Genomic DNA, 18,284 nt, shown 5'->3' on the forward strand with positions numbered 1-18,284 from the left:
TGGGGGATTGAAGGGTAACCCAAATTAGAAGGTGTAGTTCCTTACCTGTGAAGCTCCCCTCCACTTGAAACAATATCTCCCAATCCAATATTAGCTCAGGCTAGAAACCTCTACATGGGTGGTGGCAGGCAGCCTGGAAACTGAGCCCAAATCCCGGAGAGGCTCTAAAGAGTGGTGGCTACAGCTCTCGACTGAGATCAAAGTTGTGGGGACAGTTCAGTGCAGGCTTGGGGCACAGGTCTCTCTCATAAGAACAGAATTCCCTCTGTGATTTTAAAGACTTTTCAGTCTTGTTGCATCTCAACTTCATTCTCTTGAGATTGAATCCTCTAGTACTTTCCTCAATCACCCAGGTAGGGTCCCGATTCAGATCCAGGATCCAGCCTAGCTCTGCCCCTGCTCACACTGTAGCCTAGCTCTGCCCCTGCTCACACTGTAGCCTAGCTCCGCCCTGCTCACACTGTAGCCTAGCCCGCCCCTGCTCACACTGTAGCCTAGCTCCGCCCCTGCTCACATGGTAGCCTAGCTCCGCCCCTGCTCACACTGTAGCCTAGCTCTGCCCCTGCTCACACTGTAGCCTAGCTCCGCCCTGCTCACACTGTAGCCTAGCTCCGCCCCTGCTCACACTGTAGCCTAGCTCTAATCCCTGCTCACACTGTAGCCTAGCTCCGCCCTGCTCACACTGTAGCCTAGCTCCGCCCCTGCTCACACTGTAGCCTAGCTCTGCCCCTGCTCACACTGTAGCCTAGCTCTGGGCAGTAGAGCATGAACCTCAAGCTGGAAAGGCCAGTACACTGAAGAGGACCCTGGGGCCCTGAGCATTTGGGATGGAATTCTTCATGATGCTTCTGGGAAACGAGTCAAGCATAACTGGTTCCAGTTGTCAGACATGATTACTGAGCAGCTAATCAATAGACTTATTACTAGGGAAAGGTGGTATAACAGTTTTAAGTTTAGGAAGTGATGCTGACCAGTAGTGGCACAGTAGATAAAGGCGTCAACCTGGTATGCTGAGGTCCCAGGTTCAAAACCCCAAGGTTGCTGGCTTGAGAATGGGTTCATCCAACTTGAGCACAGGGTTGCCAGCTTGAGCCCAAAGGTCGCTGGCTTACAGCCCAAGGTCACTGGCTGGCTCGGCTGGGGTCCCCCAGTCAAGGCACATATGAGAAAGCAATCAATGAACAACTAAAGTATAACAACTACAAGTTGATGCTTCTCATCTCTGCGTGTGTCTCTCTTGTTGAAAAATATGTTTAGGAGGTGAAAGTATGTGACTGCTGGAACTTCTGGCTATGTAAATGGGGAGGCAGAAGTGGGGTGTGTGAATGAAATAAGGTTGGCCATGAATTGATAGTTGTTGAATCTGGGTGAAGGGGGTTCATTATACTATTCTCACCCCTTTGTATATGTTTAAAATGGTCTGAAGAATGTAGAGGATTTGGAATTAAGCCAACCTGAGCCACAGCAATGGACTACTGCAAAGAGCATGTATTGCACAAGCTGTGTTCCCAGGGGCGCCCTGCACAATCAGCAATGCTGTCTCCAGTTCCACTCTTTGCTTCCTGTATGACCTCAGACAAGTTCCTTAACTTTTCTATAAAACAAGGAGAAAAGCAACTACCTCCCAGGGTTTGTGAGGAGTATACGATATATGTAAAATACCTGGCACACAGGCCCTGGCAGGTAGAGTTAGTTAAGTGTCACTCTGATCCACCAAGGTTACAGGTTCAGTCCCTGATCAGGGCACATACAAGAATCAAGCAATGAATACATAAGTGAAACAACAAATCAATGTCTCTCTCTCTCCCTGTCTCTTTCTAAAATAAAAAAAAAATTATTTTAATGCCTATAACACATCTAGGACTCAATACATAGTAGCTTTGCCAGCTATCATTAATGAGGCGATCTCAGCTGGCATCAGCTCGGGAGCTCCTGTACTGAGCCCAGAGTTCAACTCCCCAAAGAACCCTCTGGATTCTTTAATGCCTAACTCCCACCAGCTGTTCTCTCTTCATTTCCCTTCCTTCCTTTCTACTGAGTCCAAAGAAAGGAGAGCAAGAATAGAAATAAGCCAACAGGGACGTGCTCTCTCTTCATATTGTCCTAGCAAATTCCTATTTGTTTTCCAAGTCCCAATCAAGTGCTATTATTGCTCTGAGTCAGAAGTAGGAATAAGAGTAGGCAGAAGCCCTTCCCTCCAGAACTTCATAACTCTCTTTGGACTGGCTATGATCACAGTTCAAACATCACTCTAGCTGCCTTCACAGGCAGTAGCTGGGGTTTTAAAGCCCAGAGTGAGCCTAGCACAAGGCAATCCTAGGAATATTTGTTAAATGAGCAAGTACATGATAAAAAAAATGAGCAAAGGATGAATCAACATATTCATCAATTAGTAAACAAGTGTATGAGTGAATGAATGACATTAATGAGAATAGCTAACACAAACCAAAGGTTGACTGCATAGCGGGCACTGGGCCAAACACCTCACTCCCACTCTCTCATTTAACCCACCCTGCAAGACTCTGTCGTAGCACTCTTGGTCTGCTGTTTTAACCATGAGAAAGCGAGGTTCTGTGAGGTTAGTAACCTCCCAGGATGAGGTTAGTCACTCAACTAGCAAATGATAGAACTAGGACTTCCACTGATTCCCAAAGCCATTCCCTTGAGTAAATGAATGGAAAGCAAATGAACAAGGAAATGGATTAAGGAGAGAATGAAGAGGGAAGAGCATGGCCAGAGACACACCCCCTAAGGCTCCAGGAAGAATCCTCCCCTTGAACACAAGTCAAAAAAGCCTGGTACCTTCTGCGGTAGGGGTGAGGCCCAACTGAGAACAGAAACTTCAGCACATAATCACTCTTCAATTTACAGGGGCACCCAGACCTTCCCTGCAGCAGTATCCTAAGAATAGGGTGGTGGTGGCAGGAGGCCGGGTGGTGGATTCCAGCTAGGAGTACCAGTTCTGCTCCTGCAGAAGAGCCAATGTAGAGCCAGGAAGCTGGCTGGCTTCTACCTGACAGGTGGCAACAGGCAGACCCAGCGCCAAATCACAGCAGATCACAGCAGTTGCCTAGCCACAGCAACTGGCCAGGCTCAGGATAGCACTTTGGTGCTGATAGGTTATTAATACTCACACTCAGGTAGGTTCACAGACTTTCCCTCAGTGAAAGGACTGCTGAAATAAAACACAAGTACAGTCCTAGATCCTGTTGCACTGTCAGCTCCTCTAGTGGCATCTAGATCTTGAATCCCATGGGACAGAAACGCGAGCCTTGCGCAGTTCCCAAATTAACCAGTCCTTCCTCCGCATTCCTAACCTCAGTCCTTGGCTGCTCCAGAACAGAAAGGTATGAGTCAGACTGCCATTCCAAACCTCTCTCCGCTCATCACCTGGGAAGTCACTAGAAAAATATGATGGGACACCTACAGACAGCATAACCATGGCACTTTGCAATGCATAACCACTTTCCCTCACCAGCTGGGGTCCCACAGGGACCTAAAAGCCTCAGAGAAAGGACAGCTTGGCTGTCTTTTTCGCTGCCTGCACAGAATTCTGCCCACGTGGTCCTTTTCCATCCCTCCAGCTACTGTGACCCAGATTTACTTTCAAAGAGCTGGAGCTGAGCTGGCGGCGTGTAGCTACAATTCATTCTGCCCCACTTTTGGGAAACTCTCCTGCTCATCTCTCTGCTATTAAAACCAAGCTCCAGGACAGGGCCAGGGACTCTGAGGATACTGCCAGGAAGTACAGAAACTGGGAAGGAGAGAGCCTCCCCAGGTGCAAAATTCGAATAGCTTCAGGGCAAGGAAGGTTGTCCGCTCAGCAGTAAGGGTTCCCAGTGGAATTGTTTTTAGGGACCCATTTCCCACTGCTGTAGTCCCTTCCTCCCACCATGGCTTGGCCAGAGGATAGAAAAAACCACTTCCATCAGCTCTCTGACAAAGCCCTAGAGTGAACCAAAGGAAGGGATGGAACTAAGAGGTCTAGAGCCCCTTCCTCGCTTGCCTAGGAAGGAAACTGCTGCCTTTCTGGAATCTCACCGCCTCTTCTAGCTGCCAAAGGAAGTTACAAGGAATGACACTGCTATATGCAATAGCAGCCATGTTACCTTCCTTGAGTACATTCTGATTCTTGTTCAATAATCATTTGAAGCTGATGTCATCATCTCCCTTTTACAAATAAGGAAACTGAGGCTTTACTAAATGAAGTCATTTGCCCAAGTATTCTGACTCAAGATTCAGTTGTCTCCATAATACCTGACACATAGCCAGAGCTAAATCCATTTTCTTAATTGAATGAAGGAATGAAGGAATGAGTGAATGAGCATGCAGAGAGGCTCCTGCTCAGAGCTTCCTGGAGGAGAGATGCACAGGCACAGAGGAGCAGGCTCTGTCCTCTGACCAGCACACATGCTCAGGGTTATCTGTCCCCAAGGCAGGCCCTCTAGTGACCCCAGCAGCTGAGCTTAGGCTCCGAAAGCAGGAACAAATACAAACCAGCATCCAAGCTGTATTTCACAGCCTTCACTGAGCCTCTAGATTCTAGAGCCGATGCTCACGGAGTGAGATCCTAGGGCAATAGCAGAAAGGATAAGATGGGAACTCCTGAATACAGTGAGCTCCAGATCCGGTGGGGGAAACGTACATGGAAAACATGAACTTTAATATAAGATCACATGAAACAAAGATCGGGTAGAGATACAATGGCCATCAGACTGGAGAGATCAGGGAAGGTTCCCTGGGAGAGGCTGCATTGGAGCAGATGTTGGGGCAAGGATTTCACAAACATTTGCTGAGGGGCTCCCTAGAAAGAATCCTTTAGGTACTTTCTACTAGTTAACTAGGAGGCCGGTCCTCACCCCTAATTCACTGTGCTCCCTATTCTACAATACACACAGGAATGCAATTATTTTTTTCCCTTTGTCCTTACAATTAGATTGAGTTCCATGAAGAAGGGACTACATCTTCAGCCATCTTTTGAATATCAATGCTAAGAACAGGGAGGCCCCTGGATATATGCTATGTATGAATACCTGATTGGTGGGTGGGTGATGAATCCCTTCGCCCCCTGCACTCAGCCCAGCCTTGGCCCAAACGTGATCCCCTCTTCCAGACACTCTATTGCCATCTGCAGTAAATGTCATAATAAATATACAAATCTATAAAGACAAGTATGAATGGCTCCCCCTAGAGCCGTGATGGCAAATCTTTTTATAAAAACTGCCCACTTTTGCAGTGTTGGTCAAACTGGTCCCTCCCGCCCACTAGTGGGCGTTCCAGCTTTCATGGTGGGCAGTAGTGGGGCAACCAAACAGCGCTGTGATTGGCCCATCATGAAAGCTGGAATGCCCACTAGTGGGCGGAAGAGACCAGGTTGACCAGCACTGCAAAAGTGGGCGGTTTTTATAAAAAGGTTTGCCATCATGGCCCCTAGCAGGGGTCTTCAAACTTTTTATAAAAACCGCCCACTTTTGCAGTGCTGGTCAACCTGGTCTCTACCGCGCAACCAAACAGCACTGCGATTGGCCCACCATGAAAGCTGGACCGCCCACTAGTGGGCGGTAGGGACCAGGTTGGCCAGCACTGCAAAAGTGGGCGGTTTTTATAAAAAGTTTGACGACCCCTGCTAGAGTTATGCAAAATACACAACCATGTGACACTGTCCTGCACCTTGTTTACCTCCTTCCCACAAGCCTCAAGGGATATAGCCTTCTTTCCTCTCCCTTTTTCTACACTCCTTGCTAGAGTAACTTCCCCAGCTCCCCAATTCCTTGTTACCCCCACCTTCATCCCCACCCCAACAAGGGATTGTTCATTACCAACAGAGAGCCAGAGGAAAAGAGGCTAAGTTTCCTAGATCGTTGTCTTGGCCTTATTCTATAGGCCAGGACCTTACGGCCTCTCCCAGAAGTGACCAGAAGGTTTCTCAGGTAAGTTTGGAGGCCAAGTTGACTATTTATATTGCTACCTACAAAAGATTCAGGCTGGCCTGGTTGCCAGGTATTGCTTAAGGAAATGAAAACAGTATTATACTTGGAGTTAGAAGATCTAGGTCTACCAATCCTGTGTGACTATAGACAGTCCCTTGCACCCTCCAGGCTTCAGATCCTAAGTGTCCTAACACAGAGTTATGAAATCTCTATGTAAACCATGACACCGATCAATAGAAACAAGACACTCACATTAATGACTGTTGTTCTTTTTCAATGTGTCTGGGCTTAGGGAATTGAAAACAGGGCTTGAAAAAAAAAAAAAAACAGAGATAGTAAATAAAGAGAAAGGATGAGGATGGGAAAAATTAGCTTACGGCATGCCTAGTGTCCCTCAAACCAGTTTTGCCTTTGTAGACTGAGATCAGCAGCTTTCTCAGCCCTGACAGGCCTTTCCACTCTGACATGTATAATCAGCAGGGCTTCCCCATCAGGCGTCTCAAGCCAATACCAGCTCAGGACACCAATGGGGTCAGGGAAGAGGAAGGTCTCTGTATCTGGTGAGATTGATTCAGACACCCCCACTTTTCCTAACCCAGACACATGGAGAGGAAAAAACTGAACAGGACAGAGCCTGTTTCCAGTGTAAGACTGGCTTTGTTTCCTCCCGGAATGAAAGCTCTAGCTTCAGGGAGCATCACAGCACCTAGGGTCTCCCAGACACACCCATCCTGCTCCTCATAGGTAAGATTCCCTGCAGAGTAAGACTGCCTATTTAATTACTAGAACCCCCACGATGTTCTAAAACCATAGGAAGATTGCAGCCAGGCCCTGAAGTAGCAGTCCCGCCTCCTCTGCTGCCTCTCTTCTCTCCTGCTAAGGAAACACACCCAAATGCATTGCATAAGTTATTTTTAAACTTGGAAGCCTCCCTATTTTCAGCCTCTGTGGCCCAGCCTCTCCTCAAGACAGTCACTGGCAGTGTCAGGATGTAAAGAAGATCAGCAGGATGCTGGAACACAGCACAGTGCCCACCAGCCCTTTGCTCAGTTGATCCAGCAGCATCCTTAGGGGCTTTGCCTGGAGATTCAACCCTCTCGAGTCCACTCTACTTTTGTTCTAGACTCAGAATGTTCAACAGCAGGCAACTCACCCTGTAGTGCTCCTTGGAGAAGATTGGAAGCGGGAATCATCACAAAGGACCCTGTAGGTGTGCCTGTGTGATGGCAGTTGGGGTTAGAGGGGACAAGGAAGGGAGGAGGCGGCCTCTACTCTGACTCCTTCTGGAGAATGAGGGATTTGTGAGTCCAGAGGTCCCTTTAAAGCTGGGGACTAGTTAAGCTCTTCCTGAACCCTACTGACAGTTCTAAAAACAATCCATTGGCTGATGTCACAGACCCAAAGGTCTTTTTTTGTGTGTGTGTGTGTGTGGTTTTTTTTATTTATTTATTCATTTTTTAGAGAGGAGAGAGAGGGGGAGAGAGAGACAGAGAGGGAGAGAGAGGAGAGAGAGAGACAGAGAGAGAGAAGGGGGAGGAGCTGGAAGCATCAACTCCCATATGTGCCTTGACCAGGCAAGCCCAGGGTTTCGAACCAGCGACCTCAGCATTTCCAGGTCGATGCTTTACCTACTGCGCCACCCCAGGTCAGGCCCAGACCCAAAGGTCTTGAGAAGGACAAGAGTCCTTCCTCCAAGGGCTCCCTACTGCCCACCAGAGGAGTTCAAACTCTCCTGCTTGTCTTTCAGGTCTCCTGCCTCACAGCTCACCCCCTCGAACAATCCTTTCCTGGTTACCGGAGCCCACAGAATGTCTGGCTTGCCATTACAGCCCACTGCCTGTTCCTGGATCACAATCTGTCCCATATTCTCCCCTAGACACTCCTTGTATTCATTCAGTCATTCAATACTGGTTGATCTCCAACATGCACAGGGCCCTGTGTAAGTAGCTGGGGTAAAAACATAAACAAAACCCAGTCCAGAGGGAGTGACAGGCACCCTGTGGGATAACTGCTATACTGTGCAAAGGAACACAGAGGAGAGAAAAGTATGAATACAAGAGCGGAGGAGGGAGCTTTAGATACCACTGGGGCATTAGGGAGAGAGGAGGTGGCACTTAAAGGAGGAGGCGGGGTTCCCAGCACCTTGCAGAGAAGTCAGAGCACAGAGGCCTGATCCTGCAAGATGCACACATCTGGGGTCAAGGTACAGTTCAATGTGGCAGGGAGCTTGAGGGTACAAGGTGAAGCTAAAGAGGTAAACTGGGGACCTGATTTTAATGGGTCTTAATGCTGTAGCCTTTATTTCTCAGGCAGTGATGAGCCAAAGAAGGTTTATAAGCAGCTGCGTAACGGGATTGGGTTTGCATTTTAAAACAAAATGCTGTGTTAGCCACGTGGAGGAAGGAAGGCAGATCTGGAAGAACTATTAGATGGTAGGCGGCATGTCCAGATGAGGGATGATACAGCAGAGGGGGACAGGCGCATTAATTGGGAAAAACAAAAGCAGGACCGGTCTTGGTGATGGATTGAAAGAGGGTGACGTCACCAAATTAGCTGCAGGCACTGCTTTGTCTGTCTTTCTGTCTGCACTCTGGCACCAACGCCTGCTGAGATGCTGAGCGCAACCCACTGAAGCAGCTCTGGAGGCCTTCAGTGGAAGCAGCAGAGAGAGACCTTCACAAAGTCCTTCTTTGCTGAGCCAAAGAACATGCTAAGAGCTTAACATACATTATCTCGTCTCGTCCTCAAGGCTGCCCTACACAGAAAGCATTCTTGAAATGAGGAAAGTGAGGCTCCGCCAGGGTTAAGAGACTTCCCCAGAGTCACACAGCTGGTCAGGGGCAAGGCCACAATCCAGCACTCACCTCTGACTCCGGGACCTGCACTCATAACCACTGCACCGCACTACTCTCTGCTTGGCAAAGGAGAAGCAGGCACCTCCCGCCACAGGAGGAGACAGCCCCAGCCCTCACACTGCAGAAAGGGTGAGTGTGTACAGACTTAGAAGGCAATGTGAGTAAAACTGCTGTCTCTAAGGACTTTAATCCAAGGAAATAACTCAACAGAAATCAAGTGCTATTATTCATAAAGATGTTCACTGCAGCATTGTCTATTATGGCAAAAAATGAGTAGGATTTTCAATATCATGAATTATTACATAGCCTTTAAAAATGGTAAACACAAAGCCTAAACTGTAATACAGAAAACCTTTTTGATATAAAAGTAAGGGGGAAAGCCAGATCTATAATGGCCCATAAGCCATGAAGGCAACTGCATGGAACATATAATGGCACTGGGACAAAGGCAGAAGAAGTCACAAAAATGAAAACAGGTCTCCTGTTAGCATGGAAGGATTGGGGTGGCAGATTTTCCTCTTTCAAATTTTTCTTTAATGTTACTTTGTCATCTTTCCGATAGTAATAATAAATTGGATTCCAGCTGGCTTGTTAGAGAGCCTGGGTTGGACCCCTCGCTACCCGCCCAGCCAGAGCCTCCTGGCCCTTTCTTCCAGAGCACCCACCGCACCCAGCTCACTCGGGGCCTCTCTTACCAGCGACTCTAACCACAGCACGCTCCGCAGGGTCCAGCACCGAATCCTGGCTCTTTCTCTTTTTCTGCTCATGCAGTGGCAGGTTCCAGGGTAAGGTATCCCCTGGGGGACAGGGAGATAGGCTCCCTGACCGTTCGCTCCTGTAAGACCGCTCGCTCCGACAAGACCGTTCACTCCGGCATGACCGCTCACTGAGTGTTTCTTCATCCGAGGAAGACATTGTCCAGGTCAGGGCTACAGCAGGAGGGCCTGGGGCCCAGGGAGAAGTAATCTGGAGGAGAGAGGAGTACACTGTGAACAGACTGAAGGGATCACATAAGAATACTGGGACTTGGAAGACGGAGAGGTTCTAGTTTTGGTTTTGCCACGGATTTAATCTCTCTGAACCTCAGTTTCTTCTTCTGGAAAATGGGATAATGATAATACTGGGCAATACTAATTCCTGGGGTCTTGGGGGAATCACATGAGGTAATGTATGTGAAGATCTATACACTGCGTAAAAGGTAGTGTCTATTACGAGTAACCACTAAGACTGTTACTTCATACATTTGGAGGATTAAACTTACAGGTCCCACAGGTAGAAAGATGTGGATTCAAATTCTACCCCACCATTTACTAGCTGTGTGACTGTGGGGAAGCTATTTAACCTCTTTGAGCCTCAGCATCCTCATCTATAAAATGAGGGTGGTGATAGCACCTACCCTGACAGGTTTGCAAGGAATGAAGGAGATCCTGCAGGTACAGTGCTTAACAGTGCCCAGTGTCCAATAAGCACTCAATAGCCAGCATCTATTATTACATTCTCGTTCTACTTACCTTCCAAGAATGTTATACGGATAAAATAGGGCAACAGATGGAAAGTACACTGCTCACAAAAATTAGGGGATCAGGGAATGTGCTTTCAGCCTTTTGTATAGTGCATTTTTATCAATGAAATAAAAGTTGTTTTGTGTCTCATTTGCATAATAAAACAACTTTCTTTGATTTGTCACTTGTTTTTCTGATGTTCTTGTTTAATAAAAAAATTAAATGCTTTTTTTTTATTGCTTCATATTCATTTTTAATTATTCCCTAATTTTTTGTGAGCAGTATATTTTCAAAAAGCTACAGCAAGATCTTAATGGCAGGCACGAAACAAAGCATGAGCTAGAATAGGCAGAAATTTTTTATTCCTCCCATTTTATCTCTGGCAGATATATTAAAAAGAGTCCTAAACTTGAAGCAAGACAGACCTGGGTATAAATTCTGGTTTGGCCACTTAAAATTGGTGTGATCTGGGGCAAGTCACTTTACCTCTCTGAGACTGTTTCCTTATCTGTAAAATGGGGTAATATTCCACTTAAGAGGATGTTTTAAGAATGCAGTGAAATGCAAATATAAAACTAGCTAGCGCCATGCATGGCATACAACAGGCATTAGATAAAATGTCCATTTGCTTCTTCCAAGGGCTGTAGGAGTAAGAGGCACAGCAGGGGGAGTCGGGGAGGCGGTACAGAAAGTCAGTTTTCTGGTCAGTTTAGCTAGTGGAGTGATCTGAGAGGAAACAATCATTCTGGGGCCAGCTGGGCTCCACCAGCCAGACTGGGCAGCCTTCCCTCAGCTAGGCCAAGCTCACTACCCAGAACCATCTGCTACACATGGCCCACCACCCCATCGTCCCCATCAGAGCCCGAATGGTGCATGCCTTCAGCTACCAGCCTCTCTGCAGGCCCCACATTCAGCCCAAGTAACCAGCTCTCACTATAGCTTCTGGGTCCAGGGAGGGCAGAAGATCAAGGACTTTCTTTTATGGGGAACACCTTTCACAGAACTGTATGGAGTCAGTGAGGTGGCCTAAATGACTGGACACCATGGTTCTCTGGGCACAGCTCCTGGATTCCGGGAATCACAGCCCAGAGGCAGCAAGGGGCAGAGACAGCTTCCTGGGTCATTGGCAGATCCCCACCATAGGCATGGAATGCAAACAGATAACAAAAGAAACATCAAACAGTGTAGGAGGCCTCTAGGCAGCCTCAGGCAGACAGAACAGCCCTGCCAGAGCACCTCCTGTGCAGTAGCATTTGGGCCCTCTTCCCATGGAACATCAAAAAGGAATCCAGCCACAGAGGCAGAAAGGAAAGGCCCCAGGTCCTGGCACATCTTTGCCCTTTATCCTAGCATTTACCCCTCCCCCCAATTACCTTCTGGTGCCACCTCCCATCTCTTAGAACAGGTTTGGTGCTGAAGTGACTGCCCCCCCCCGCGGAAAAATTCAGGCCATGCTTCAGTCCCTAACCTGAGCCCTGGGCGGGAAACGCCCCTCCTCTCAGACCACCTGCTTTATCCCAGATCCGCCCATTCCTTCCCAAGACGCCCATTTTACTACAAAGGCCTGCTTAGCCATGGCCTCTTCCGTGGTTCCACTCAGGTCAATTTCTCGACCCCCCAAAACACCTGTTTGACCTCGGGGTTCTCACCCCACCCCTCGGTCACCTGAGTCACTCCATCAATCCTGGATTCAAAGGAGCGCGCACCCACCCCAACCCACTCATAAGGCAGCAGGCCGGGTTGGTGACCGGAACCTCACCTGGCGCTCTTTAGCTGCGGCCTTTCCTCCACATCCCCCGCTCCTCCTTCCTCACCACGCGAGAAGGGGCGCACAGTGAGCGAGGGGCGACGCGGGTGGGTCCGCGTGTCCGCCGCGCGCGGCTGACAAAGAGCGGGGCCGCGCCATGCGGACGCGCAATTAGGGACCCAGCGGACGCCGAGGCCAGCGGCAGAGACCTGGGGCCACGAAGCAACCTTCCCTGCCTGGCCTGGCCCGCTCTCGCAAGGTGTCTCTTCCGGCCCGGGAGGGCTCGGTGTCTCATTTTCCCGGAGAACACGCCTCCCTTTTCCCTTTGGCCCCGGGCAGTGCCCGCCGAAGGGAAACCCCAGGTCTCAGCGCTCGGTGCTACCCGGCGCCGGCCACCGGGGCTGCAGGTGCGAGGCCGGACCGCTGCGATACCCGCGCCTGTCAACCCACCTTTCCGCTGCCGCCGGCTAGCCGGGCTCGGGCGCGGCCACCCCGCGCAATCCAGCACGCGCCCCGCCGCCACCGCGCACCCGGTGCAGTCAAGCAAGAGCCTGCATCCAGCCCCGCGCCCAGCGCCTTACCCTGGGAGCCCGAGGAGGTGAAGATCGGCCGGTGACAGCAGCAAAGGCGGCTGTAGCGCCGTAGATGGGAGCGCGGCGGAGCCAAGGGGAGCGGCTCCCACAATGGCCGAGCTCCGGCGCCGAGCCCCCCGCCCCCCGCGCCCTAGCGGCAGCGGCTGAAGCGGAGCCGGCGCAGCCGCCCAACCCGCTCCCCCACCCTCCGGCTCCGACGCCGCCCCCCGCCCCCCGATGCGCTCTGCCCCCGCCCTGCACCCCACTCGCGGCCGCTTCAGAGCTCCCTGTGCGTCCGTGCCAGACAGCCGCCCCGCGGCCCCTCCGCACTGACCTCGAGTTCTCTTGCCTCTCTCGAGTCCTATCTCTAGGTCCGTCTCCCCACAACTCCTCCCCGGCGGCCGCCGGTGTCCCTGGGCCAATTCACACCCCCACATTCCCCGCCCTCTGCTCCGGCTCCCTCTGTGCTGGCCCGGCGGCCGCTAGCTGACCCTGGCCTGGCTCACCCCGTCCGCCCCCTGGAAGACCCTCGCCGGTGGTCGCGGAGTCGCTCTCCCAGGCTGCCGGGCTATCTCTCAGCCCAGGACACGCTTCTGGAACATTCTGTTCCCCTGCCTGCCCCTCTTTTGCCCCAAACCCACATTCTGATCCCCATCCTGGAGCTCTTGCGCCCGCTCCCAGAGAGCGCCTCGCCGGTCCACATACTGGCTGGCTTCAGAAACGGAATGTGGGAGACCAAAAGGAGGCCTCATCATCCCAGCGGAGTACAGAGCAGAGGGTAGATAGGCCCCAGGAAGGAACTCAGGCTCTTGTTTAGACAGCAGCAACCTTGGAAGAGGCTTCATTCACTGAGAAAACAGTTATTGATCTCGTTATGTATGCTATACCTAGAGATACAGGAAATAAGACCAGTAACGCCTTCAGTTCTCTCACAGCACAGATAAGTGAATGTGTCCAGAGAAGGGTGGGTATTTGCCTAAAGTCATCCCACTAATACCCTCCAAGCAACAGTTACTACATATATTTGGGCCTGCCTCCTAGGACATGACAGTGCTTTACCTCAGTCATGCTGTATCTAATGCTCACAACCCTATTCATTCATTCATTCTACAATTATACAAGGTTCGTCTACCACATGCCAGGCCCTTTGCTGGGTGCTAAGGATACAAGATGTATCTGGTCCCTGCCTATTATTGACTCCATTGGGCTTGCAGTAAAGATAGACAGTTAGATCTAAATCATAATACATCCCATGAGGCAGTATTAAGACCTTCAGTTTCTGGCTGTAGGATGCTCAGTCATCTGGGAAGAAAGTAGCCAATACAAAACTGGAATCCATGTCTTCAGACTTAACACCCTGTGTTCTTTTTTTCACCGTAACTGTTGTGAAAATGTGGGTTGGACCAACTTACAGAGGCCTTTGAACTTCAAACTAAGAAATTTAGTTTAAATTATATGGTTATGGGCAGCCAAGAAAGGTGGAAAACAGAAGGGTGAACATAACCCACAGACAGATACAAGATGGGTGTGGATGATTTTGTCAGGAGACTATTACAATAGTCCCAGCAAAAGGTAATGAAGCTCGCCTGAGGCGCAGTGCCAGCCTGGGATGCTGAGGACTCAGGTTTGAAACTCTGAGGTCACCAGCTTGAGCACAGGCTCACCAACTTGAGCACTGGGTTGCTGGCTTGAGCGTGGGATCACAGACATAACCCCATGGTCGCTGGCTTGAGCCCAAAGGTCGCAGGCTTCAGCAGGGGGTCACTGGCTTGTCTGGAGGCCCCCAGTCAAGGCACATATGAGAAAGCAATCAATGAACAACTAAAGTGCTGCAACTATGAGTCGATGCTTCTCATCTCTCTCCCTTTCCTGTCTGTCTGTGTCACTCTTTCTCATTTTCTCTCTCTCTCAAAAAAAAAAAGGGTAATGAAGCTCTGATCCCAGGAAGGGGCAGGGGGAATGGGAAGGGATGATTTTCATCAACTGAAACCTTCTGTGTTTGCATGCATTCTCCCACATTAAATAAGGGAAAAGAACTAACATTTACTAAACTTGTAGTGAGATGCTGTGGGCATTCTGTGTATATTATCTGGTTAAGTCTTCCCCATAACTCTGTGCTGTAGATACCTTTATTATCCTCATTTTACAAATAAGTAAACAAAGACTGAGAGGTAAATGATTTATGGAAGCCTACAAAGCAAACTATTGTTTAGTCTTGGATTAGAGCTCAGGCTTGTCTTCTAACCTCCTGCTGTAATTGTTGCTCTCACTGTCTGAAACCAAGGTAAAGAACCCAAGTCCTTTGACTCAGCTAAAGGTTCTTCCCCTTGGACCACAGGTATCTTTGAGATTTCCAGAGAAAGGACAGGGTCCATAATTGTAACCCAGGGGTCGGGAACCTGTGGCTCCCGAGCCAGATGTGGCTCTTTTGATGGCTGCATCTGGCTCGCAGACAAAACTTTAATAAAAATAATAATAACATTAAAAATATAAAACATTCTGCCTGACCAGGCGGTGGTGCAGTGGAAAGAGCGTCGGACTGGGATGCAGAGGACCCAGGTTCGAGACCTCGAGGTCGCCAGCTTGAGCGCAGGCTCATCTGGTTTGAGCAAAAGCCCACCAGCTTGGACCCAAGGTCGCTGGCTCCAACAAGGGACTACTCGGTCTGCTGAAGGCCTGCGGTCAAGGCACATATGAGAAAACAATCAGTGAACAACTAAGGTGTTGCAACGCGCAATGAAAAACTAATGATTGATGCTTCTTATCTCTCTCCATTCCTGTCTGTCCCTGTCTATCCCTCTCTCTGACTCACTCTATGTCTCTATTAAAATATATATATATATATATATATATATATATATATATATATATATATATATATATTAAACATTCTCATGTATTACAATCCATTCATTTCCTACCGCTCATTTCATGGTTGCAGGTGGCTGGAGCCAATGACAGCTGTTCTCCAGGACAACACCAAATTTTTATTGGATAATGCATAACGTATGCGGATCATTGTATGGCTCTCCTGGAATTACATTTTAAAATATGTGGCGTTCATGGCTCTCTCAGCTAAAAAGATTCTCGGCCCCTGTTGTAACCTAAACCATACCTAGGCCAGTAGTGCCGGTCCGTTTACGGGACATTGCTCTACAGAAGCCTGCAGAAGCCTCAGCCCAGAATTCTGCAGCCTGATCTTTCCTATAGTTCCTGTGGGGGAAGAAAGATGAAGAGGCAATGAAGAAATCATTCTCAGCTTAGAAATTAGTGCAAAAGCCCTTCCCTGGTGAGAGGGGAACATGGATGCCAAGGGAGAAAACAAGCTGAAAACAGCAAGAGTGTGGGGAGCCTGGGTATGAAACTGAGTCTCCACAGCTGCTAGGATCTGTGGGCAGGGCCTTGGTAGACTGGCCTGCTAGGGAGAGCTCTCTGGAGAGGGCTGTCAATCACCTAGGGAGCCTGAAGTCCAAGCCTCTTAGATTAGAGAGCATCTAAAGTTTTCTCTCTCCTCCAACCTCAATGTCCTTCCCAAATCTGACCGCCAAACCTATCCTGAATTATTCATGCTGTGGGCTGTGTGAAGTGGAGCTTCCGAAAGCTTCCAGACTTAGAACTTAGGACATCCAATTGTGTCTCCCCAGGGATCTAGCTCCTGCAGTACTACCCTGGGATGGAGCTGCTGAGATGTGCCAAGCTTTTGCAGCTGGCAACCAGCCAGTAATCTTGGGCTACTGGGCTTTGATTCATTTCAGCAATCTTTTTTTTTTTTTTTTTTTTTTTGTATTTTTTCTGAAGCTGGAAACGGGGAGAGACAGTCAGACAGACTCCCACATGCACCCAACTGGGATCCACCCAGCACGCCCACCAGGGGGTGACGCTCTGCCCACCAGGGGGTGATGCTCTGCCCCTCCGGGGCCTCGCTCTGTCACGACCAGAGCCACTCTAGTGCCTGGGGCAGAGGCCAAGGAGCCATCCCCAGCGCCCAGGCCATCTCTGCTCCAATGGAGCCTCGGCTGCGGGAGGGGATAAGAGAGACAGAGAGGAAGGAGAGGGGGAGGGGTGGAGAAGCAGATGGGCGCTTCTCCTGTGTGCCCTGGCTGGGAATCGAACCCGGGACTTCTGCACGCCAGGCCAACGCTCTACCACTGAGCCAACCGGCCAGGGCCTCATTTCAGCAATCTTTTATTGAGGAATACTATGTGCTGGGGACCATTTTGGGTTCTGTCAGGAACACAGAAGTGAATCTGATCAGTTCTTTGTCCTTGAGGATTCACAAGATAGTAGAGGGGACAGACACTTAAAAAGTACATATTCCCTCTTACCATGTCCTCTGGGTCTCATAAGAGTTCCCTGTTACCATCCCGCCATTTTACCAGCTGAAGTCCTCTATTAATTCTCTCCAGAAATTAGTGACCTTGGAGCTAGGGCACCTTACACCTCACAACCCAAACACCTAAGCAGCGTTCTTTCCTTGGACGGGGGGGTGCAAAGCAACTTCTTACCCATGTGCCCATTTGGAGTCTTTTTTTTTTAATCAATCAAAAATTTTTTTTCTTTTTTACAGAGACAGAGAGTCAGAGAGAGGGATAGATAGGGACAGACAGACAGGAACGAAGAGAGATGAGAAGCATCAATCATCAGTTTTTCTTTTCTTTTTATTTATTTATTTATTTATTTATTTATTTATTCATTTTAGAGAAGAGAGAGAGAGAGAGAGAAGGGGGAGGAGCAGAAAGCATCAACTCCCATATGTGCCTTGACCAGGCAAGCCCAGGGTTTTGAATCTGTGACCTCAGTGTTCCAGGTCAACGCTTTATCCACTGCACCACCACAGGTCAGGCAATCATCAGTTTTTCGTTGCGACACCTTAGTTGTTCATTGATTGCTTTCTCATATGTGCCTTGACTGTGGGCCTTCAACAGACTGAATAACCCCTTGCTTGAGCCAGTGACCTTAGGTCCAAGCTGGTGAGCTTTGCTCAAACCAGATGAGCCCGCACTCAAGCTGGAGATCTCGGGGTCTTGAACCTGGGTCCTCAGCATCCCAGTCCAACACTATCCACTGAGCCACCGCGTGGTCAGGCCCATTTGAAGTTTGTTTTTTTTTTTTTTTTTTTTTAGAAAGTAATTTTTTTTTAATTCATTTTAGAGAGGAGAGGGAGAGACAGAGAGAGAGAGAGAGAGAGAGAGAGAGAGAGAGAGAGAAGGGGTGGGAGGAGCTGGAAGCATCAACTCCCATATGTGCCTTGACCAGGCAAGCCCAGGGTTTCGAACCGGCGACCTCAGCATTTCCAGGTCAACGCTTAATCCACTGCGCCACCACAGGTCAGGCCATGAAGTTTGTTTGTTTGTTTTTAATTAATTAATTAATTAATTTTTTACAGAGACAGTGTGTCAGAGAGAAGGATAAATAGGGACAGACAGACAGGAGCGGAGAGAGATGAGAAGCATCAATCATTAGTTTTTCGTTGCGCGTTGCAACATCTTAGTTGTTCATTGATTGCTTTCTCATATGTGCCTTGACCGCGGGCCTTCAGCAGACTGAGTAACTCCTTGATGGAGCCAGTGACCTTGGGCTCAAGCTGGTGGGCTTTTGCTCAAACCAGATGAGCCTGGGCTCATGCTGGTGACCTCGGGGTCTCGAACCTGGGTCCTCTGCATCCCAGTCTGACGCTC

The 18,284-nt window shown here is 49.3% G+C and overlaps 2 protein-coding genes across 9 annotated transcripts in view; one reads left to right on the forward strand and one right to left on the reverse strand.

The window, feature by feature from the left end:
- Positions 1-12,680, reverse strand: part of MACF1 (microtubule actin crosslinking factor 1) — a 370,346-nt gene extending 357,666 nt beyond the window's left edge. For all 8 annotated transcript variants that reach the window (XM_066269582.1, XM_066269581.1, XM_066269580.1 and 5 more), the window contains exons 1-2: positions 12,616-12,680; positions 9,481-9,751 (exon numbers count right to left, since the gene is read on the reverse strand). In XM_066269582.1, coding sequence (XP_066125679.1) covers positions 9,481-9,700 — 220 coding nt within the window. In that variant the 5' untranslated portion in view covers positions 9,701-9,751; positions 12,616-12,680. The remainder of the gene's footprint in view (positions 1-9,480; positions 9,752-12,615) is intronic.
- Positions 12,680-13,096, forward strand: LOC136330055 (uncharacterized). Its single transcript, XM_066266563.1, has one exon. It carries the CDS (start codon positions 12,680-12,682, stop codon positions 13,094-13,096), a length of 417 nt encoding a protein of 138 aa, XP_066122660.1.
- The last annotated feature ends 5,188 nt before the right edge of the window (positions 13,097-18,284 follow it).

Source organism: Saccopteryx bilineata, chromosome 3 (genome assembly GCF_036850765.1).
Source record: "Saccopteryx bilineata isolate mSacBil1 chromosome 3, mSacBil1_pri_phased_curated, whole genome shotgun sequence".
In the NCBI taxonomy this organism is placed as follows: Eukaryota; Metazoa; Chordata; class Mammalia; order Chiroptera; family Emballonuridae; genus Saccopteryx; species Saccopteryx bilineata.

Excerpts from the sequence above, each read along its gene's own strand:
- LOC136330055 (XM_066266563.1), top strand. The coding sequence starts at position 12,680 with ATGGGAGCGCGGCGGAGCCAAGGGGAGCGGCTCCCACAATGGCCGAGC.